The 19,373-nt window shown below is 36.0% G+C and overlaps 4 protein-coding genes across 5 annotated transcripts; 3 read left to right on the forward strand and 1 right to left on the reverse strand.

The window, feature by feature from the left end:
- LOC135688027 (phosphopantothenoylcysteine decarboxylase) lies at nucleotides 1-4,040 on the forward strand. The gene has a single exon (XM_065204708.2). It carries the CDS (start codon nucleotides 19-21, stop codon nucleotides 622-624), a length of 606 nt encoding a protein of 201 aa, XP_065060780.2. The 5' UTR covers nucleotides 1-18; the 3' UTR covers nucleotides 625-4,040.
- Nucleotides 3,917-13,073, reverse strand: LOC148957236 (uncharacterized). The gene is made up of 2 exons (XM_089115782.1): nucleotides 13,023-13,073; nucleotides 3,917-4,900 (listed from the first exon to the last, which is right to left on the reverse strand). Exons 1-2 carry the CDS (start codon nucleotides 13,071-13,073, stop codon nucleotides 4,037-4,039), a joined length of 915 nt encoding a protein of 304 aa, XP_088971908.1. The 3' UTR covers nucleotides 3,917-4,036.
- LOC135688026 (polycomb group RING finger protein 5-A) lies at nucleotides 8,559-13,433 on the forward strand. Of its 2 annotated transcripts, XM_065204706.2 has the most exons (3): nucleotides 8,559-9,114; nucleotides 10,794-11,141; nucleotides 11,971-13,433. In XM_065204706.2, exons 1-3 carry the CDS (start codon nucleotides 8,787-8,789, stop codon nucleotides 12,132-12,134), a joined length of 840 nt encoding a protein of 279 aa, XP_065060778.2. In that variant the 5' UTR covers nucleotides 8,559-8,786; the 3' UTR covers nucleotides 12,135-13,433. The 2 variants fall into 2 exon arrangements, with proteins under 2 accessions (XP_065060778.2, XP_065060779.1); XM_065204707.2 differs by having other exon boundaries at nucleotides 10,794-12,091.
- Nucleotides 13,434-16,598: 3,165 nt separating this feature from the next.
- Nucleotides 16,599-19,326, forward strand: LOC148957237 (uncharacterized protein CXorf65 homolog). Its single transcript, XM_089115771.1, has 2 exons — nucleotides 16,599-16,854; nucleotides 18,519-19,326. Exons 1-2 carry the CDS (start codon nucleotides 16,751-16,753, stop codon nucleotides 18,997-18,999), a joined length of 585 nt encoding a protein of 194 aa, XP_088971897.1. The 5' UTR covers nucleotides 16,599-16,750; the 3' UTR covers nucleotides 19,000-19,326.
- Nucleotides 19,327-19,373: the final 47 nt, after the last annotated feature.

A 19,373-nucleotide genomic window follows, 5' to 3' on the forward strand; every position in this document is an offset into this window, starting at 1 on the left:
ATGAGAGGCTACTTCTAAATGTCTTGGTGCCGTAAACAAAACATGCAGCAGGAAGACAAGAAAACATTGTGCATTTTGCTTGGCGTTTGCGGTAGCGTTGCTGCAATAAAGTTACCACACCTTATTAATGAAATAAACAAGATTTTCCCAGGTTGCCTTTTGAAGATCGTAGCAACTGAAAATTCTCAAAGATTTTTCAATAAAGATGATGTTACTGTAGATATTTTAACTGACCAGCATGAGTGGGACACTTGGAAGAAAATTGGTGACTGTATACTTCACATAGAGCTGTGTAAATGGGCAGATGTACTGATAATTTCACCCTTAGATGCAAACACCTTAGCAAAAATAGCGAATGGTCTATGTGATAATTTGTTAAGCTGTGTCGTTAGAGCATGGCGAAGAGAGAAACCATTGTTATTTGCACCGGCCATGAACACTTACATGTACGAGCATCCACTAACCATGCAACACATTAAGTTGCTGGAAAGTTTTGGGTATCATTTCATTCCTCCAGTGGAGAAAAAATTAGCCTGTGGTGATTTTGGAGTAGGAGCAATGGCATCTGTAGAAGAGATTGTTGCATGTGTGAAGGCCAAGATCGATAGAATTAGAACTTGCTGAATGATTAAAATAGATGATTTAATTTTCTATCAAGTATCTATGGCTACTTATTTATAAAAAAGTCTGCAGAAAAAATTCTGAATAGATTAAAAATACGAGGGTCACTCCAAAATTATTGAGATATTCAAAAACCAAAAGTGGCATCATGTTCAAATTTTCACAGTTTCTCAAAATACTCTCCACTGGCTTCCACACAAGGTCTCATACGATAAAACCACATTTCAAAACAATGGGCATATTGTTCTCCAGCTAGGTCAGAAACAGCCTTGTGGAAGGCACAAACTGCATCATCAGGGCTGTCAAACCTGGTTCTGCCAATTTTTTCTTTCACCACTGGAAATAGAAAGAAGTCACAAGGTGCCAAATCATGTGAATATGGCAGGTGGGTCATCAACTGAATTTTCCGACAGAAAGTTGATGGTCAAAGCAGCTGTGTGAGCGGAAGCGTTGTCATGGTGCCAAAGTAGATAGCTTAAGCTGGTCATTGGACATTTATTTTGCCAAACTTCTAGAACCTGTAGTGTGCAGTGGTTAACATACCAATCCGCAATAAATGGTTGTGACATGACCGGTCTTTGAGAATAATGACTCAACCATCCTTTTGCCAACGCTTCTGGATCACCAAAATTTTTGCGGCGGGTTTTCACCTGGAAAGATCCAAATTGAGGATTGGGGCTTTGTCTCTGGGTCAAATTGGTAAATCCAACTTTAATCGCCTGTCACAATGTCATAAACCTGTTTGAACTTCCCTTCATTAAGTTTTTGCAGCATAAACTGGCACCAATTGATGCGCTGCTCTTTTTGCTCATCTGACAAGCTTGTTTCAGCCCCTTTTTGAAATCGTAATAAATCATTGCGTGAAAATCACGTCTTTCAAGCTCCATTTTTAACAAATAAGAACATCTAAAGGTGATGAAATTCAAAGCCCTTTTCTATTTTTTCCCGCCCTTGAAATTAACAAAAATTACAAAACATGGGTGAAATAGATGGTGCAAGCTACCAAAAATATTTCAAACTCATATCTCAAGCGGTTACTGAATAATATCTCAATAATTTTGGAGTGACTCTTGTATCTCTAAGAGAAAAAATAGATTTTTAAGCAAAAAGTTGATGAAACAATTTTAGTCCCTCATCTTTGCAAACTCTCCTGTGAACCATTCATACATGCAGTTTCTAAGCAATTGAAACAGCTCTTTTCCCCATGATTTATTTGCAATAAAGCAAGCTCAGCATCTTGCAAATTTTATTTTCTTGACAAAGATGCAATATAACTTTCTTGTTGCTGTCCTATGGTTTGTTGTTAGTTTTTGTGGAAGCAGAAATGTTAAGAATTTTTTAACAAGTATGGTCCTGTAATTTTTTTGAGACCATGCCAATGGAGCAAATTTTTAGACATTTCCACAATCACAGTTCTGTTTTTATCCTTAGATATTTTTTAATGAAAACTGGTATTAGAATAGGAAAAAAGAAAAAGACTTTGGTAACAGCACAACAAATTTGTTGCCAAGTTTTTGTTTGCGGTTAAAATGTTTGCACTTGATATAACTCCAATGAGGTTCTGATACGACTCCAGTGAGGATGGTCAGTTTAAGTTTTGGAGAAGTACTCTCATAGGAAGAGTTATTCCAAGGATGTACTGTGTGTGAGCTTACTGCAGTTTTATTTAAGCATGCTACTGCTGATGCAAGTATCTTATAACATATCTGGAAAGATACTTTATTTATTTACTCAACTTTTTATTGCTCTTTGAAAGTTTTTGCTTGTTTATCATAATCAAAAGCGTAGAAACAAATACTAGCCAAAATCCATGTTATTTTGTCTATATTTATTCCTAGATTTTATATCTTAAAATTCTATATTTATAAATAGAACCACTAATGGATACCACAACTTAAGCATATTTAGCAAAAAAGGGAGATCATTCTGTAAACCTTTTCACTTCAAGTGTACTAGTATATGATTCATGGTCATGATAGCATTTTGGGAACCCACTATTTCAAATACAGCAAATGAAATAACAATAAAAGAGTCCCAGCACTGGGTAACTGAATGGTCAACCCCATGCATATTAAAGAGAACGTTTACCCAAAGTCATTTGGGGGTATTTTTTAAACATTTTTTGGTTCAAATTTTCCTTACCTCTGGCAGCAAAAATGGCTTGGTGTGACTCAAAAAAGTGTCTCTTTGTAACCATTTTTCATCAATAGTTATATGAAAGTATAGACCACCTGAAGAAAGAATCAGAAAAATAAACTGTGCTTGCCCCAATTACTGCCACTGCACCTGACCAAGGCAATGTTACCATCATGAGAATATCTCAGCTATTAAATCTTTTCTTTTTTAAAGTTTATGGCATTTGAGAATCAGTAAAAAGCATAGTAATCAGAATGGAATAAGATCAATTCTGTTCGGAATGGAAGATGAAAACTCAACAATGATCAAACAGGATGCGAGATGCTAAGGAACTTGAAATCAAATTTCGAAACTATAGCCTTTTTAAACTTTAGATGCAAATCAAATCGATAATCTAACGTTTTAAAAGCTCTACAATGTTGAATCACGCATTGTGTTATTTTGAATACTGTACATAATTATAATTATTATTTCACCTGGCTCTCATTCTAGAAAATTATCATCTTCGCAGACCTCTACATACTGTTAAAGATATTGTTACAACATGACCGTTGTATCAGTTAATCGGCTGTAGAGAAAGCCCAATAAATCCATATGAAACTTTGAAAAACATTTTCAGCTACATGAAAGGCCCTGGTTCGGTTGTCCCAGTTGTATTTGCGCCGGCTGTGTGTAATATGATGATTCCACATCCTGCTTCTTGCAATTATTCACGATTCTGACTTGCTTAAACAGTTCAATGGAGGAAATGAATGGAGGCAGTTGTGAAGTCAACTTTGTTAATTCCAATTCTTTTCAATGATGACACTGGGCTACGTAATATGTGCGACTCACTAGCATAAGTGAATAAGGCTTCTATTCAATGTGCAGTTTTAAGAAGCGTTCCATAATGTATGTATGCCTTCATATGTAAATATTCCATACTGGGTTGATGTAATCAGTTTTCAAACGTTAGGCAGCACTTATCGAACAAGGGTAAGTCATACAACTGTTGAGATATTGAATTTATAAAAAGGTCTATAGATCTAGGTATAGAAGTTTAGATATAAATTGGTCTCGAAATATCTACGATTCCGGGCAATGTTCAAATTGACAAATATTCCAGCCCATTGGTAACATCCATTCTCTAGCAAGCCATGATTGGCCTAATAAAGCACCTACTCATAAATAATCTATCTTAGTCCTTTGGCTCATGCAAACTACTTTTTAATCCTCGTTTCCTAAAGTTTGAGACTATCTTCAAACAATTGCCATTTTTCCTGTAAGTATTAAATGATCCTTATCTACAACGAAATGTACATTTTCCTCTTGATTTACATAATCGTAGAATTTTAGCAATAGCATCAAATATTGCTCGGCTGCGAAAGCCATAGATAAGTGGATTCAATGCGCTATTAAGGTAGAGTACATTCAATGTCCAGAGATGTGCCTTGTGATTTTTACTTGATGCAACAGCAAGAAACACGGCTCTTGGTAGAAAACAAAGAATAAAAACCAAAACTATTACGACCAAAGTGATTGCTGATTGCCGTAAGAGCCTCCTTCTTTTGTTGACAGCATCTTGTATCATTACACGGGACATAATTCTGATGTTTACCTTTAAGGACATGAACAGAATTATGTTTAGCAGGCAAATCAAGCAGAGCACCAGTGAAATGAAAATTGTGCCAATCATTCGCAGGACATTAGAATGAGGAACAAGGATGAAAAGTACAATGAAAACGATACTGAAGAGCCAAGATGCTATATAGATGATTGTATACAGTCCCTTCAATGACCAGGCTCGATACTTGGTCACATAGCAAAACGCAAGGAAACGGTCGCAGCTCATCAATGCAATTGTAACTGCCGACATAGCAGCGAGCAGAGAGTTGGTAATAACAGCTGCAAGTGATAAGTTACATGGAACATATCCTTGCTTGATGAGATAAATATCGTACGCTTCTTGCAGTGGCATCGATACTATCCCTGTTAATAGATCGGCAAAAGCAAGAAATGCTATTAAGAGGTTTTGCTTTGATTTGAGACTCTTGTCCGTCTTAATTGCAGCAATAACGAAGCCATTACCAATTATGGCAACAGCCGAAATCGGTATTGTAAAATACGATGCAGAGCCAATGGAGAGAACAAAATCTTTTGTAATCTTTTCAGGCAGAACCAATTCATCATTGCAATATAGAGTACTGCCCGTGTCATTTGTCATTGCCCCTGTATAAGAACTTACTTGACTATCGACTCTGCAGCAATGTAACCAACATTTTCTTTAATATTTGTATATATTTTGCCAGAATTCAAAAGCTAGCAATAAAAGCTGCTCAGCTCCTGCGACTGCTTGTAGCTGATCACCTTCCAGAGAAATCACGTCAATTATGAAAGAGTTCAATTCTAGAATCGGCGCTAGGCACTATCTTTGGGATTACTTTCAATTGACAAGAATTCCATTTACTATAACCTCACCCTGTAATGAGAAATTAAACTCATATTTTAATCAAGGCAGTACCAAAAGTGCTCAGAAACTAAGATGACCCAGGACCTTCAACTAGATTTTATTGTTTCAATTGACGAAAGCAGTCATAGCTTTGCACACTTGACTTACTAACCACCATACTTCATTTCGCAACATATCTACATGACTGTTGGCACCTGGATCCCAGTTCTATCACTAAGCTTTCAGATTGACGTTTTCCTGTTTTTGCTTCAAAAACACCTGTGCAAAACATTGTCAGTGTTAGTACTCCTACGTCAAAGTGATTTCAACTTTGTTCATAACGCAATATGTAAATTGTTTCCGAATTTGATTCTAACTCCGAGCTTGTTACATCGAAAAGCCATAAACAAGTAGCAATATAATGTATTATGTCTTCCAAGGCTTATCATGTAATCTTTGACTGGAGGGAGCACAATAGCTTTGTGGCATAGTTAATGCCGTCCCTTGGTTATTGGCTATGGGCTGGGTCGCCCGAATAGGGACTTCGGGGCTCTGCCATATCCCTGGAGCTAAATAACTCTGCAAATTTTGTCCAGTCTTCAAATCGAGAACACAGTTTCCTCATTTTTCATACACAAAATTGAGTGACAGATTCAATGAGTTTATATGAAATTTCCTTGATCGATCAGATGAAAAAGATGCTTGTACAGCTCGGGGCCGAGGGGCAATTCACTCTTGCAAATAGCGAACAAGATTTTCCCTAAAACAAAAGGATTTCCGAGGATTTCAGATAAAACAATAGGATTTTTACAAAAGGTGTACGAGATTTTCTTGGAGTGATTTGCCCCTCGCTCGGGGCAGTACGTTTCGCTACAGCCTTTGAGAGTTAAGGCCATCGCTACTTTGCTCAATGAAGAAAGAACGTGCTCAGGCCTCATTTTCAGAAAAAGTGGTCAAGCCATATTTTACTTAACTACAAGTCTGGAAATTTACCGACGAAGCACCCTTACATGGCAAATTCCCCGTTTTTCCATCATCGCTGTTTGCCATAAGCCTTGTCAACAAGAAAAAACACTGAAGAAGTAGTCATTTGGGCCTTTTCACAAAGCATTTATTACATCACGAATATTCACCCAGGCTGCAGGCAAACATAAAATTCTAGCGGTTTTTTATTATACTGTAAGTTAATTTATGCAAAATTAACTATTAATGATGAAGCTGTAACTGATTTGCGTCAATTCGCTCATGCTACAATGTAATAACTGTGATAAAAGCAACTAGAAAATGAAGTAAACAGAAAAACTGAGTCAGTATTCAGCACAAGTTGCTGTTAATAACTAATTGCACTAGTTACTAATCTACGCAGATGAAATCGACGTAAAAGCCTGCCTAACACTGTCCGAAGATAAATCAAGGTTTCTCCAAATTTTCAGCTCAAGGTTTCTCCATTCACAGCTTCGGTTGTGTCGCTCTTCAGGTAAATACCTACCAATACATGGGAAAGAATTTTTAGAAGATTGGTATTCATTTGACCACATAAATTTGAAAATCTTGAAAATTTTATGCAATATGCCAATACTGCCAATACATCAAGGTAGTAATTAATTTCTAAAAAACAATTTATTCAAAAATTTAAATGTCAAGGGCGCAAAAATAAATTTCAACAGGGATGTTTCAACAGGGATGTTTCCAACTTTGCAACAAGCAGGACCATAAAATCGTAAAGCTGAATTGGTCACCAGTGCAAAGAATTGGATTCAAAGTTACAAGAAACAAATTATAATCAGCATGAGCCTTTAATAATGAGAACTGCTGCAAAGGACATACGTCAAATGCTTCACACTTACAGATACCTTCATTATTCTGCGCAAGTAAGCACGCAGAAGAGACTCACCACACCATGACTCGCTGATGTCACACCCATGTCACGCCCACATACTTGGCCAATTTACATATTGTTTCACCCTGTTCAACGGCTTTGGCAATTCCCCAAGGGAACTGTTAGATTTTATTGTGGGGTTTAGTTGTTGGTTGAAATTCGCCTCAGAGATCTGAGTACTAAAAGAGGGCAGAGAAGGCTATCTTTTCATTCAGGCATGGTACCCAGTATATCATGACTATAGTAGCAACAAAGATGTTTATAAATGATAAACACTTCGGCCTAATAAAACTTCTCTTTTTGGTTGTCCTGTGTCCCATGTCTGTTGACTGGTACCTTCAAATTTACAGCTGAAATGAATCTTGTAATGATAGCAATATAAATGCATATGAAACAGAATCAAATCATTCACATCCAAAGCTCAAGATTCAATACTTTTTATTTAAATTGATTTTTTATTATTTTTAGATTATACCAACTTCCAGCTGTTGTTCATACTTTCACACCCATACACATCAACATTTTTTGTGCGTCATCTCACCAGGCTACTAGCATGAACACAGGGACAGCGCCTACTACGGGTGATATCTAAAACATTTGCAAGAAAATATAAGCAAGAAAACCAATTGTTGTCTCAAAGTTTTTATTAGCCCCGGGCCTCCACGGTCTTTTCTCGTGTTTTCAAATCAGCCGATTAGCTCAGCTCCTGATGGTCGTATCATCAACCTATCTTCTTATACCGATTATCTTGAAGATCCGAGATTGAAGGCTCTCTTTTAAACAGTGCCATTTTCAATTGCTTTTACTTTAATCTCACTTAGAGTCACCTGCAAATCTAATAGTCCTCAATGATCTGATAAAAACGTCTTCTATTTATCTGTTTAACCATTTTTGAATCACATTTGAACATTAATCTTCACATTCTAAGATTAATTTATCTGATTTTAAAACTTTTTGTTTGCTAAGTCTTTTTCAAACATACTGCTAAAGCTTGCATATGAATCTTTTTATTAATCTATCCCATTGTATATCATAGCTTCTTAAAATCTTTGGCGTCTGTTCAGTAAGATGGTACAAAGCAATCTACGATAATTTTTGAACTCGGAGAAAGGGTTGGAATGTCATTCCTGTCGATAAAAGAGCATATCCATCTGTCAAGACCTTTTTGCAGATTTTAGAACCTTCATTTTACATTTGTTACAAATTGTTCCAGTTATTAGAAGTTAACTTACTTGCTGGTTCTTTTGACCCTGTCAAACAAAACTTGATCAAAGGTTGTGATGACTTGTTTGTATGTTGGAGTGGTGGACGAGGAAAATTAAAGTCGAAATGCCCTCGAAATATTTTCTCTTATTGAAACTACCTTGACTGTAAGATTTATCATTGTTTGCCAAAACACAAACCCTTATACTAACATACCAAACTCAGCTGAGGCCCGCTCAGATTTGCTATAGTTCGGTCATGTACAGTTCTGCCCTTTCTTGCAATATATCAATTTCAGTGTTCAGGCGAGAAATGAAAAATCGAGAAACGGTGTTTTCAGTGAGAAAAAATTAAATTACAAATAGTGTAGAGTTTTCATCGTAAAGAATGGTCAAGAGGCTGCCAGCAGCTGAAAGGTTTTTGAAATATTAACCAAGTCTTGCCTTACACGAAAAAATTGCAACTACAGTTTGTATACGTCATCAGCGTCTTCCAGTATGGGCCTAGGCACGAAGGGAGATGTCCGTGTTGCACCCGAAAGGCAAAAGATACTTAAATGCAGCCAGTTTTAACAATATATTTATTTGTAAACTATGTCGTGGCTATCTTATAAAACCTGTTGCAATAACGGAATGCCTCCATACTTTTTGTAAAAGTTGTTTAGTGAGATACTTAGAAAGTGCCACTGAATCGTTCCGATGTCCTGATTGTCATCAACAAATCCACGAGACAAACCCATGGGAGTATCTAAGAGAAGACAAGACTTTGGAAGAAATAATCTTCAAGCTTGTCCCAGGATTATGGAAAAATGAGCGACAAAGAATCAGCGAATTCTATCACAAAAGAGGTATGATTCAAAACAGCTTTTGTTTATGCACGTGCTTATCTTTTTGTCTAGGCCCGTGTCTTGTATAGACAAGAACCGCCATTTCTTTCAATATTCGCGTCTTCTTGGATAAAAAATATCCTGCTTCTTAGCCATTTACGCTGATTTTTCCCGATCTGAACATGCAACGTCAAAGTAGACAAAGAAAGTTTAAGTCATTCATTTTCTTATACTTTAGGATTCTTTAATTTTTATTTTAGTAGCAGAAACTTTGGTCAGGCGTTTCTTGTCAGGTGACAAAATAATTAATTATTTGATGTTATTATTTTGAAAGTTGAAAAGGAAGTTGAGTTGAAAAGTTGAAAAGAGGGATCCCAACTTTAAATTCAAAGTATATTGGGCATTGTAGTTTAATTTCTTTTCACGTAAAACTATCTTTATATGAATTTGATTTGACCAAAAATCTGAATAACATAAACACATGCCCAGCCTCTGCTGTGTTTTGTGTTTCAAATACTGTGTTTTTGAAAATTTATATGTGTGTCAACAAAACAGAGTAGATTTTATCCTTTGTTCCAGTGGTTGACACCTGAGGGGGGGGGGGGAGCGAGGGGGCACGCATGGGAGACAATGGTTTTTTGTTAACACAAGGACTGAAAAAGTATCACCAAAAACCCCTGAAAACTTCAAAATAGGCACAGATAGCGCTATGGATGTCATTGAGAGGCAAGTGTCCCCCAAAAATTTCAAATGACATCCTGTCGAGGTATGGGGGGGGGGGGGGGGTCTAGAACCTAGCAGATCCAGGGCCACCCAATTTCCACCTAAAGTTTGAGGAAGAGTCAAGGTTTATTGAAAAACTTTGAATGCTGATCCTGGAGGTACTGAAAGCCCCTGTTTGCAGGGCCGCCAAGAGGAGGAGCAAGGAGGCAAATTGTCCCAGGGCTTCGAGATCTAGGCCACCACATAAAGTTATGAAATCTGTTTTAAGAATAGTTAATTAATTAATTAATTAATTAATAAATAGAATAATTAATTAATGAAACATAGAAGGTGTATACCTAAAAATTATAGAATGTTCTAAACGATTGCCAGAAATGAATTAAGAATTATTGTGAAATGCATTTTAAGATAATCTAAAGGGCATTGTCGCAAAAATTTCTGCTGGCTCCGCTTGCAGAGGTCTTCCTCTTTCTTCTTCCCCCTAAAGGCCTCTGAATCCTCTCGGCAGCCCTACCTCTGCAAACTAAGGTTCTGTTTACACATGCTAAATCGTCTAAATAAATGAGGATATCTCGTCGCTTAAAACTGGACTTCTAGTAAAATCAAAATCAGTTACTCTCAGGTACTCAGGCAAGGGAAATTACGACGCGAGAATCAAAGCAATGATTGACTGATGAGAACATACTCTTTGATAAATAAAATCAAGTCAAAATGCCACATTCAGCCATAATTCAAGGGCTCTATTTCACATTTTTTCAACAGGCTGGACCAGTGATACCTTTTAGATTCCCAAGAAGATAAATCTGTTAGAATTTGTATTCAAGTAGAAAGTTTTACAACCCCATGGCCTACTTTGAAAATATGTAATCGTAACATCATATTCACTTTGGCAGTATATCAATATTTGAAAGCTTCTCTAAAAAATTTGTCTAATGCATAATACATAATGGCTAAGAATCATGAAATCTTTCTTCAAGGTCTACCAATCCCTGAAGATTTTGACTTCCAAACTTTATTGGAGCCTTCTTCCCCAACCTCTGAGATTGTGAATAAAAATTCAAATGACTGTGATGAGGAGAGCAAAGAAAACAATAACCAGAAGGCCAGACATTTTAACAAGAATCTAATTGGTGATACTCAGATAGGATTGCAATTGAAATACCTGGAGACAAATGACATCAAGAAGGACTTCAGGCAATTGGATAAGAGTTTCATTCGCTGCTCTTCCTACCTCACTGTGGATCATCTCAAAAAGTTTTTGAAAATGAAACTGAAGTTACCTGATACAAGTGAGGTTGATATTCTTTGCAACGGTGAAATTATGGGTAAACATCACACTTTAGAATTTATTTATATGACTAGGTGGCGGTTCACTGATAGTCTTTTAAGCTTAGATTATAGACCAAAGGTAGATTTTAACGAGGCTTGAAATTATGCAACAAAGGAGATGGAACAAAGCTAGCTGTTAATCTGTAACAATGCTTTAGCAATTAGAGCTGACCCAGGGTACAAAGTTTGTGTAATAATGGTCAGTTTTCATTGCTAGCACCATAAGGTCTCAATGTCAAATGCTCTTTCCCCATTCTTCCAGTAAATTTTAGTGATTGTTTAACTACATTTGATATTGGTTGCTAGAATGCTTCAGGGGAATGCTTCAGTAGGTAGCACAAGTTTTCATTAAAGAGAGGATTCATGTACCGTAAATCCTCAAATTAGCCCTGTCCCTCCTAAATAAGCCATCCTCTAATAAGCCCCCATCCTGGAAGTTAAACAGTTTTAAATAGCCCCCACCCTCGAATTAGCCCCCACTCTAACATGTCAATTTTTCCCTTTTAATAAGCAATCTTTGGGGTTTAATAGAGATGCAACAGAAAAATACATTATTCTTACACAGCAACAAATGAAGAAAACTAAATCTTTGATGAAGGTACCGGCCATGAAGATATCAGTATTTTCGTCTAAAATATCTTTCCATGCTTTGATTTATACCTTGTTTGATATCTTAAAAAGATTTATATCTTGATATCTAGATGATTATTATAAGGCTGTCCTTGAATAAGACCCCTCCCCCTCAAATTAGCTCCCATAATTTGAGGATTTACAGTAAACAAACTAATTATATTCATTGCCCTTACAAATCAGAGTTATTTACAGATACTTTACTTGGAATAGAGAGTGACAAATTTCCTGAAGTTTATGTCAAGAATGGACTGCTTTGTCAACTGGATTATTTAGTTAATATAGAGGTAAAGATTTTTTGTTGGGCCATGGCCCAGTTGATCATACTTGTCATGTGGTTCTTATTAAATCGAAATTGAAGCATATAGTAAGTAGCATAAGCCCCAGTAATAAGTAGTACCTAGCTTAATTTTCAAATTTCTAAAAAATGGGGACACATTCTACAAGCCGATTTTGTTTCCTCGTTTATCGATATGGTTTAGCAGAGAGTTTGTCTAAATACAATACTTCATTCAGTCAGAATCTGTGCATAATAAATTTAGTTAATGAGAGGCATCATCTCACTGCCACAGAAAATCAAGAGTAGACTCAAAAAAATTAGGTTGACTGAAAGGCTTTTAGAAAATAGCCTTTATTTAACAAAGCCAAAACTCACAGGTCTAGTAACTGGGTAAAGGAAAAGACTTTTTGCTCCAGGGAAGTTGCTAAAGAGGTCCTCAGTTCAGTAGTGGCATCTGCCACAGCACCTGCTACTGGCAGGTTAATGACACCTCCCAAAAGAGCTGCATAGTTAAGGAATCATGGAACAGTAATTTTGAAGAAGATGGCTTAGGAGCACCTAGCATTGAATTGTCCATCAGATTTTGTCTAGATCAGGGACACAAATTTCAGTGGGAAGCGGATAATGTAAGTTGAAAATTTCTACTTATATTTCAACCCTATATCAAGCTTACTTTAAGACCTCCAAAAAGCTGTTAATTGTTGCAAAATATTCGCTTCATAAGCAGCTGTTGTTTGCTTGTGTCAATTTGCAAAAAAAGTTCTGTATTTTGTTGTCCTTTCTGTAACCATGGAGATAACATTTTAGGTGTTATTATCTGTCTAACAGTCTAAATTTTCAGACCTGTCAACCGAATATTTCAAAACCTGGAGATTTTTCTATTTTTCGTTAGCAAAATAGAGAGATTTGACCAAGAACAGGGAGATCAGCAGAACTTTTTAATAATTTCTTTTAATAATTTTTGTTTTTTCGTAAGCATAACAAAAAACTTTGTCCTGATGATAGTTAATGCAAACATTCTTATTATAAGGAGACTTCTGCTAATAGAAAAGGAAGAAAAATGGAGAACTTTCAAAAGTTCCGGGAGAAATAGAGAGTCAAAAGTTGATAAGTCTGAAATTAGATTAATTATAGTTAGCTTCAAGCATGCTTAACCAGCTATATTTTTGCTAAGTGTCTTTGATTTTGTTTGTTTGTCGCGAAATCTGATTTCAGTATGTGCTGTAGACTGCAACTATGTTATGGTAAAGAATCGAAATTGTCAACTTGTATCACTTTATTAGAACCTTGGGTTGTAGTTTGCTTACAGATTCATAGTATGAAGCATGTTGATCATGCTTTAATGTAAAATAATGAATAGAATTAGTCAGATATTGTACTCATTTGTTTATCTGTGTTAGAATTCTCGTTCATTTAAAAAAACGAGCTTGATGACATTGCAAATATGGACTTGTAATACGTCATTGCCTGGTGTACAAGGGGAACACTTGCAAAGGTTCCGATTCAAGTTTGAAATTGGGACCAATGGCAAACTGACGACTCGTGTGGAAAGATTTTGCTAAAATTTATTTTGTTTTGCGCGAAAGTGTCGGGCCTGGTCCATGGCCCCCGCATTCCTCCTCGTCAACAGGGCCCCCGTCTTCGCCCTCTTTTCGAGAAGAATCGAAGTCCATATGCAATTCTTTATATGGACTTCACAAAGAACACTTTAATTTGTAATACTGTGGATCAGTAGACTGTCATTCCCTTTGAATATGGTCATAGCCTTGCATTACCAAATGAAAATGGCCGCTGTCGACTAATCAGTATTCTATAGTACATGGAGATCTTTCCTACAATACCTCCTGTTGCTGATTGACACAAAGGGAAATTTTCAGAGGGGGAGAATTCTTATCCAAAAGATTCGAAACCTCTTTCACGATTAACGCTTAATTTCTGAAAGTGCAACAGCTAGTAGTAAAGGCAACGTAGCGGTGTTTTATCAAACATAAAAAATATAGACAAGAGAACGTGACAAACGTGTTACTGAAAAGACAAGCCATATCATATAACTGCAGCTGCACAATGCAAGCTTTGGATAATGGAATGCTACTGACACTTGCAAAAGAGTAACTTTGCAGCGTGGGCTTTCTCAGCACAGATTGATATCACTTCATTTTCAGGAATATCTATATTAAAACTGCAAAGGAAAGCCAAAAACTCATAGTGTTTGAAGACTTGTTATAATATACTGTTGTAGATTTTCTCTTCTTAAAATGTAACTACAATCAGGCAGAGGTGTTACACAAAGAATCTTCACTGCTCTATAGACAGTAGCTCTGTAATATGCATTTATACATATCTGCTATACTGAAATAGGATACCGTTGACATTTCAGGAACATTTTGTGCAATGGATTTTGACAGACTCTTTTTTAATTCTATCTTAATATTATTCTAAAAAACGATGTACAAAAGCATAGGCCTTGAGAGCAAAAATCAGAGTTTTTAAAGCGAAAAAATAATCGACGAGACGTTATTGGAGATTGCTTCTTGCAAAGTTAACGGGACACGGTATTAAAATACTGCAGCCATATTCGGCTGCTCAACGTTTACAGTTTTGCTTTGTACACAAATTTTTTACGCGCAAAAATTGTGAACAATTTACAATAGTGGGTGAGCCAAAAAAGTTTGCGAAGCTTAGGCAAGAAAGGTCTTTTTTAAGGGGCCGCTAAACAATCGGTTCAAATCTTTACAAAGTTAAATTTTGAAGAGATTGAAAAAGACAGAAAAAAACCTCGTTGAAAACCGTTCAATAAGAAAATGCTAATTTACAATTCAAGTAGCCCTCGTCGCTGAGTCCATTGGGCAAAGGCTGCTGTAAAATGGTCTGTAGACAAATTGCTTGAAGTTAACTTTTGACTAAAAAGTTCATGTGCATTTAATGAAGGCTTTTGCTGCAAAATGGTGCTTGGTTTTTGGAATCTAAGGCTTTTGAGAATGGAAACGGAAAATAACGATGCTACATTTTCCAACCAGATTTTATGAAACCTCAGTTAATGATGGCCTTACCTGTGTAAGCAAGAATGGCGTTTGCGAGTTGATAGTCAGTAAAAAGATTGATAATCAGATTGAAGAATCGCATTTTTAGACCCTGTTTACACGAGACCGGTTCCAAAAAGATCCGTATCAATTTGAGTTCACTTAGGCGTTCTGTTTACATGAGACCTGCCTAACCGTACTAGTTTGAGATCACCTACGAAAGCGTACTCATTTGGAGCCGGTCTCACTTGGTCTCGTGTAAACACTCGAAACTGGATCTTTTGAGTACGCTACCGTAACGAGGGTAAATTCTCCGGTGACGGAGGCTATAGTGAGAGGAAGCATTTTCGTTTGTTCGCTTTGGCGCCCTTTTTACGCATCATCGTGACAATCGCCAAGAAACAAGTACGCTCTAATCATGGAAAAATTGTTCAAAATAACGTTGAATTTGATGTCAGTTTTACCTTTGTGAAAACATACCTTTGTAAAAATGCCTTGGTGACCAACATCACGCAGCTATGAAATACAAGACTGATTTATCTTCAGCTGAGAAAAGTTTCAAAGTTATGATGGGCATTGCAAAGTCCAGACCTTTACCCTATTAAAAATGCCCAGTATTACATGAAGACGCACCCAAATAAATGTCCTTTAGAAATAAAACTTAGATTGTCCAAAGAAATTCAGCTGTATGATATTGTAACATTAAATAGAAATTTATTTTTTTATACAGATGTCAATAGAAAAATTTAATTTGTAGGGCTATCCCTGAAAAAAATGTCAAGGTCATGTGGCTCTGTCTTTACTAGGTCATTCATATATTGTTCATTTTTATATTTTGATTTTAAACGCTCCTATGATTCTTTGATTAAAGCTCCTATAATTTTAAAAGCTGATCCATTCATTCAACTTGTGCGTTCTTGTGGATATCTAGACAATTTTCTATTGCATAACTTGATCAAAATCAACGGCAAAAATCTTTTATCGAATCGTTTCAAAACACTTCGAAGTGTAACTTTTCAATTCAAATGTAGGTCATCCAGTTCTTGGTCATGCAACTGATAATTGCAGTTAGCGACAATCTTATGTTTTAATTCAAACGTTGATGCGTTTTGTCAATTTATAAGCCTTTTTCGGATACACAGACTTCGTTTACAGAAACATTAGACTGTGAATAAATGGTAATTTTTCTGTTGCAAAAGCGAATCAAATATAATGTCAAAATTATTTTCGTTTCAGTATTCCTTTACGTCAGTTTCTAACTTTTTTGCCTCCCTTTTATCACGTTGTTGTAAACATTCTAAAAGTCACGTCAGCAAAAGGATGGCACCAAAAACAAATTCGTAAACTGCATGTAGGGATTTTTGCAGTTGTTGGATCAAGCAGTCGAGAGAGCTTTGGTTATTTGAGTTAACGCTTAAGGTGTGTCGAAGACTCAAGGTATCTATTAAGCTGTACGAAAACTAATAATTGCTTAGTTTCTTAGCATTCTATGAGAAATATTTGCTGCGTCCTAGCTGTACGGATAGTCTATTTACCTAGAGTTTTAGACTTTACTTAGGCCCTCATAGTGGAAGGAATTAATTCATGCTCCAAATGAATATGATATCTTGTTTTTTAATTTCAATTGTCAACACAATATTTGATAATTGTTGTTAATGAAAATTAGATTTTAGTCATGCTTGCACAACTTAAAAGCTACATCTCGATTTCAGAAGAAACAAATTACTTTTGCAACCAAGAAAAAGTTTTGCCTCGGCTGTTAAGGAGTCACCTAACAAGGTAGCTGTGTTCAATTTTTTAAGCGATTAAACAACCTCTTAAAAATAATACTTCAACTTTTTCTGATCCTCAATATTCTTAAAAAAATGTGACTCTGTGCCTAGAATATTCAAATCTTTCCTACTGTTTTTCTTAATCACAAAAACATTTTAGATAACTAACCATATTAGCGCAATACAAGCTTGATCAGTTCCGATGAGGCTCTGGTACCCAGGGTATCAAACTTTTTGTGTGAAAGTCAAGCTTGTCTTATTTGGTAAAATTAAAATGTCAATGACGTTTGAGACTGATTATTCTTTTTAAGTGGCTCTAAAATTTCATGAATTTCTAGCCTCGATATCCTCACAGAATTAATCGTTTTAAGAAGTACAGTGCAAATGAAGTTTCTTCATGCTAAAATTTATCATTATAAGGAATAATTGAACTAATGCTGCAGGTTTTGGTACATATAGTTAAAATATGTAGCAAAATTTTACTTCACTCAGCAATTTGCGTTGTTTTTTCTGTTCCGTTTCTATCCTCGAATACTACGTATATAGTAGCTGGGAACTCAGCCTACCTTATCACGAAAATTACTCCTCTAAATTTCTTGTAAATTTCATTCTTGCACTGTTCAACACATTTGCAAAAGTTTTAATTGAATTCTCTTTGCATAAAGATTAAAAAACCATCTTTTTATCGTTTCTCAATTTTACGTTACTTCTTGTTGGTCTAGAAATTTGGTTTTTTCATTGACCGCAAACGTAGCTTATAAGAATCACTCGACTTATTTGCACATCATTTCGTGAAAATGCATTTCAATACTGTGAAGCATTGAGGATGCTGTTTGAACCAATTTTAGATGTCGTTTGAATTGCAGCCAAGTATGATATAGAGTAAGAAGAATTTGATTATTTCATCAAAATTTATAGCAGTTGAATATTTGCTCGACTTTTGTTAGGATAACAGTTGTTTTTATAGATATGCCTTCTTTTGCTCAAAGATTGATGTGAATGGCTTAAATGCATTTGAAGTATGAAAATAATCTCCCATGGAATATTGTTGCTAACTTTCAATTCTTTTCCTGTATTATGTTTACGTGCTGTTTATAGAAAAAATTGTTACCCAATGACAAACCTCAGTTATAGTATATAATGCAGCACATTGTTTGTTCAGCTTTTTTGAAGAAAAATGTAAACTATTGCATTTTTATTTTTATAGTGATTCCCAGGGAATCGCTAAACATTTCTTGAACAGAACGCAAACCTCTAACCAGCCCTTAACACAACAGATTCTGTTTTTACACCACCATCCCACCACCACAAAAATTTCTCTTTAAAGCTTAATTAGAATTTATTGTTTAAGATTAAAAGGTGTAACGAAAGAGAACAAAAGCTACACCTTACTGACTCGAGTTAATGGTGCCAGTGTTAACGCACCTTTGCTACAAAGTCGCATATACAGTCTTGTATACAATTTTTCAATATCTCTAGCCTCATACGAGCGGTATCTTTACCCTTTCGTTTCAAGAGAACAGAAAAGGTAAGCTATCCCCTACTCTTGACAGAAGGCATAAAATCATGCTCCTAAACATCTGATCTTGCTAAGCTAAACCAGCCTAGAAACGATCGTTATGCACTCCTTGGTACCCAAGCCATTTCTAAAGAGTGTCTCTTTCTCACTAGAGCTCTAGACCATCTTACAATGTTTTTCACTTTACGATACGGTGAAGACGATGAGCTGTTATTCAATTCCAATTGCTCCATTAAAGTGCTGCTAGAGAACATCAAGAAACGTTGCAAACTCGCCGCCAATGAGATCATCGACCTAGCAGACGACCAAGCACAAGTAAAGAATCTTTCAGACCAGCCAGATTTCAAGTATGCAAGCTTACTTTTGCAACCAAGGATGACGTATATTTTAGTTAAAGTGAACGTTTTTGTGGACGAGAGATCAGGTGATACACATAAAACCTACACATCACTCCTTGATGGGCTCGACGACACAAATCCGGAATTTCTAACGAGATTGGCTAATAAAAGGACACTACCCGACAACAGCCAAAAAGAGCCAAAAGATCAACAAGCTGTCTCTAGAGCGGCAACTAGAACAGGACGACGAAAGAAAGGACAGCTGAGAGCTATGGGATTGTTGGTGTCTGAATGATCTCATGATTATCACTGTTGACGTCATTAACTTATTAATGGTTCTTTCTGGGTAGCTTTATTCTACTTCATTTGAGTATTGCATTTATTTGATATTAATAAAGACATTTGATATTAGTATATAATTTGTTTGATATTAATATATAATATAAATTCCAAAAGGATATTCTCTCTCCTTTCTGATTGACCTATTTTGACCCATACTGGGTACACATATTCCTTCCTTTGAATTTTAATCAATATCCTTACATTTTATACTCTGAGAGTCAGCGCAAATACTTAAAAAATTTTTAAAAATGTTTTCTTAAAATTCAGCAGAAACTATTGCTCCACGATTTATCACAGCAAAAAAATTGCATTCTCAAATCCCCTGAG

Source organism: Rhopilema esculentum, unplaced genomic scaffold (genome assembly GCF_057945365.1).
Source record: "Rhopilema esculentum isolate cy_ngs unplaced genomic scaffold, ASM5794536v1 HiC_scaffold_36, whole genome shotgun sequence".
In the NCBI taxonomy this organism is placed as follows: Eukaryota; Metazoa; Cnidaria; class Scyphozoa; order Rhizostomeae; family Rhizostomatidae; genus Rhopilema; species Rhopilema esculentum.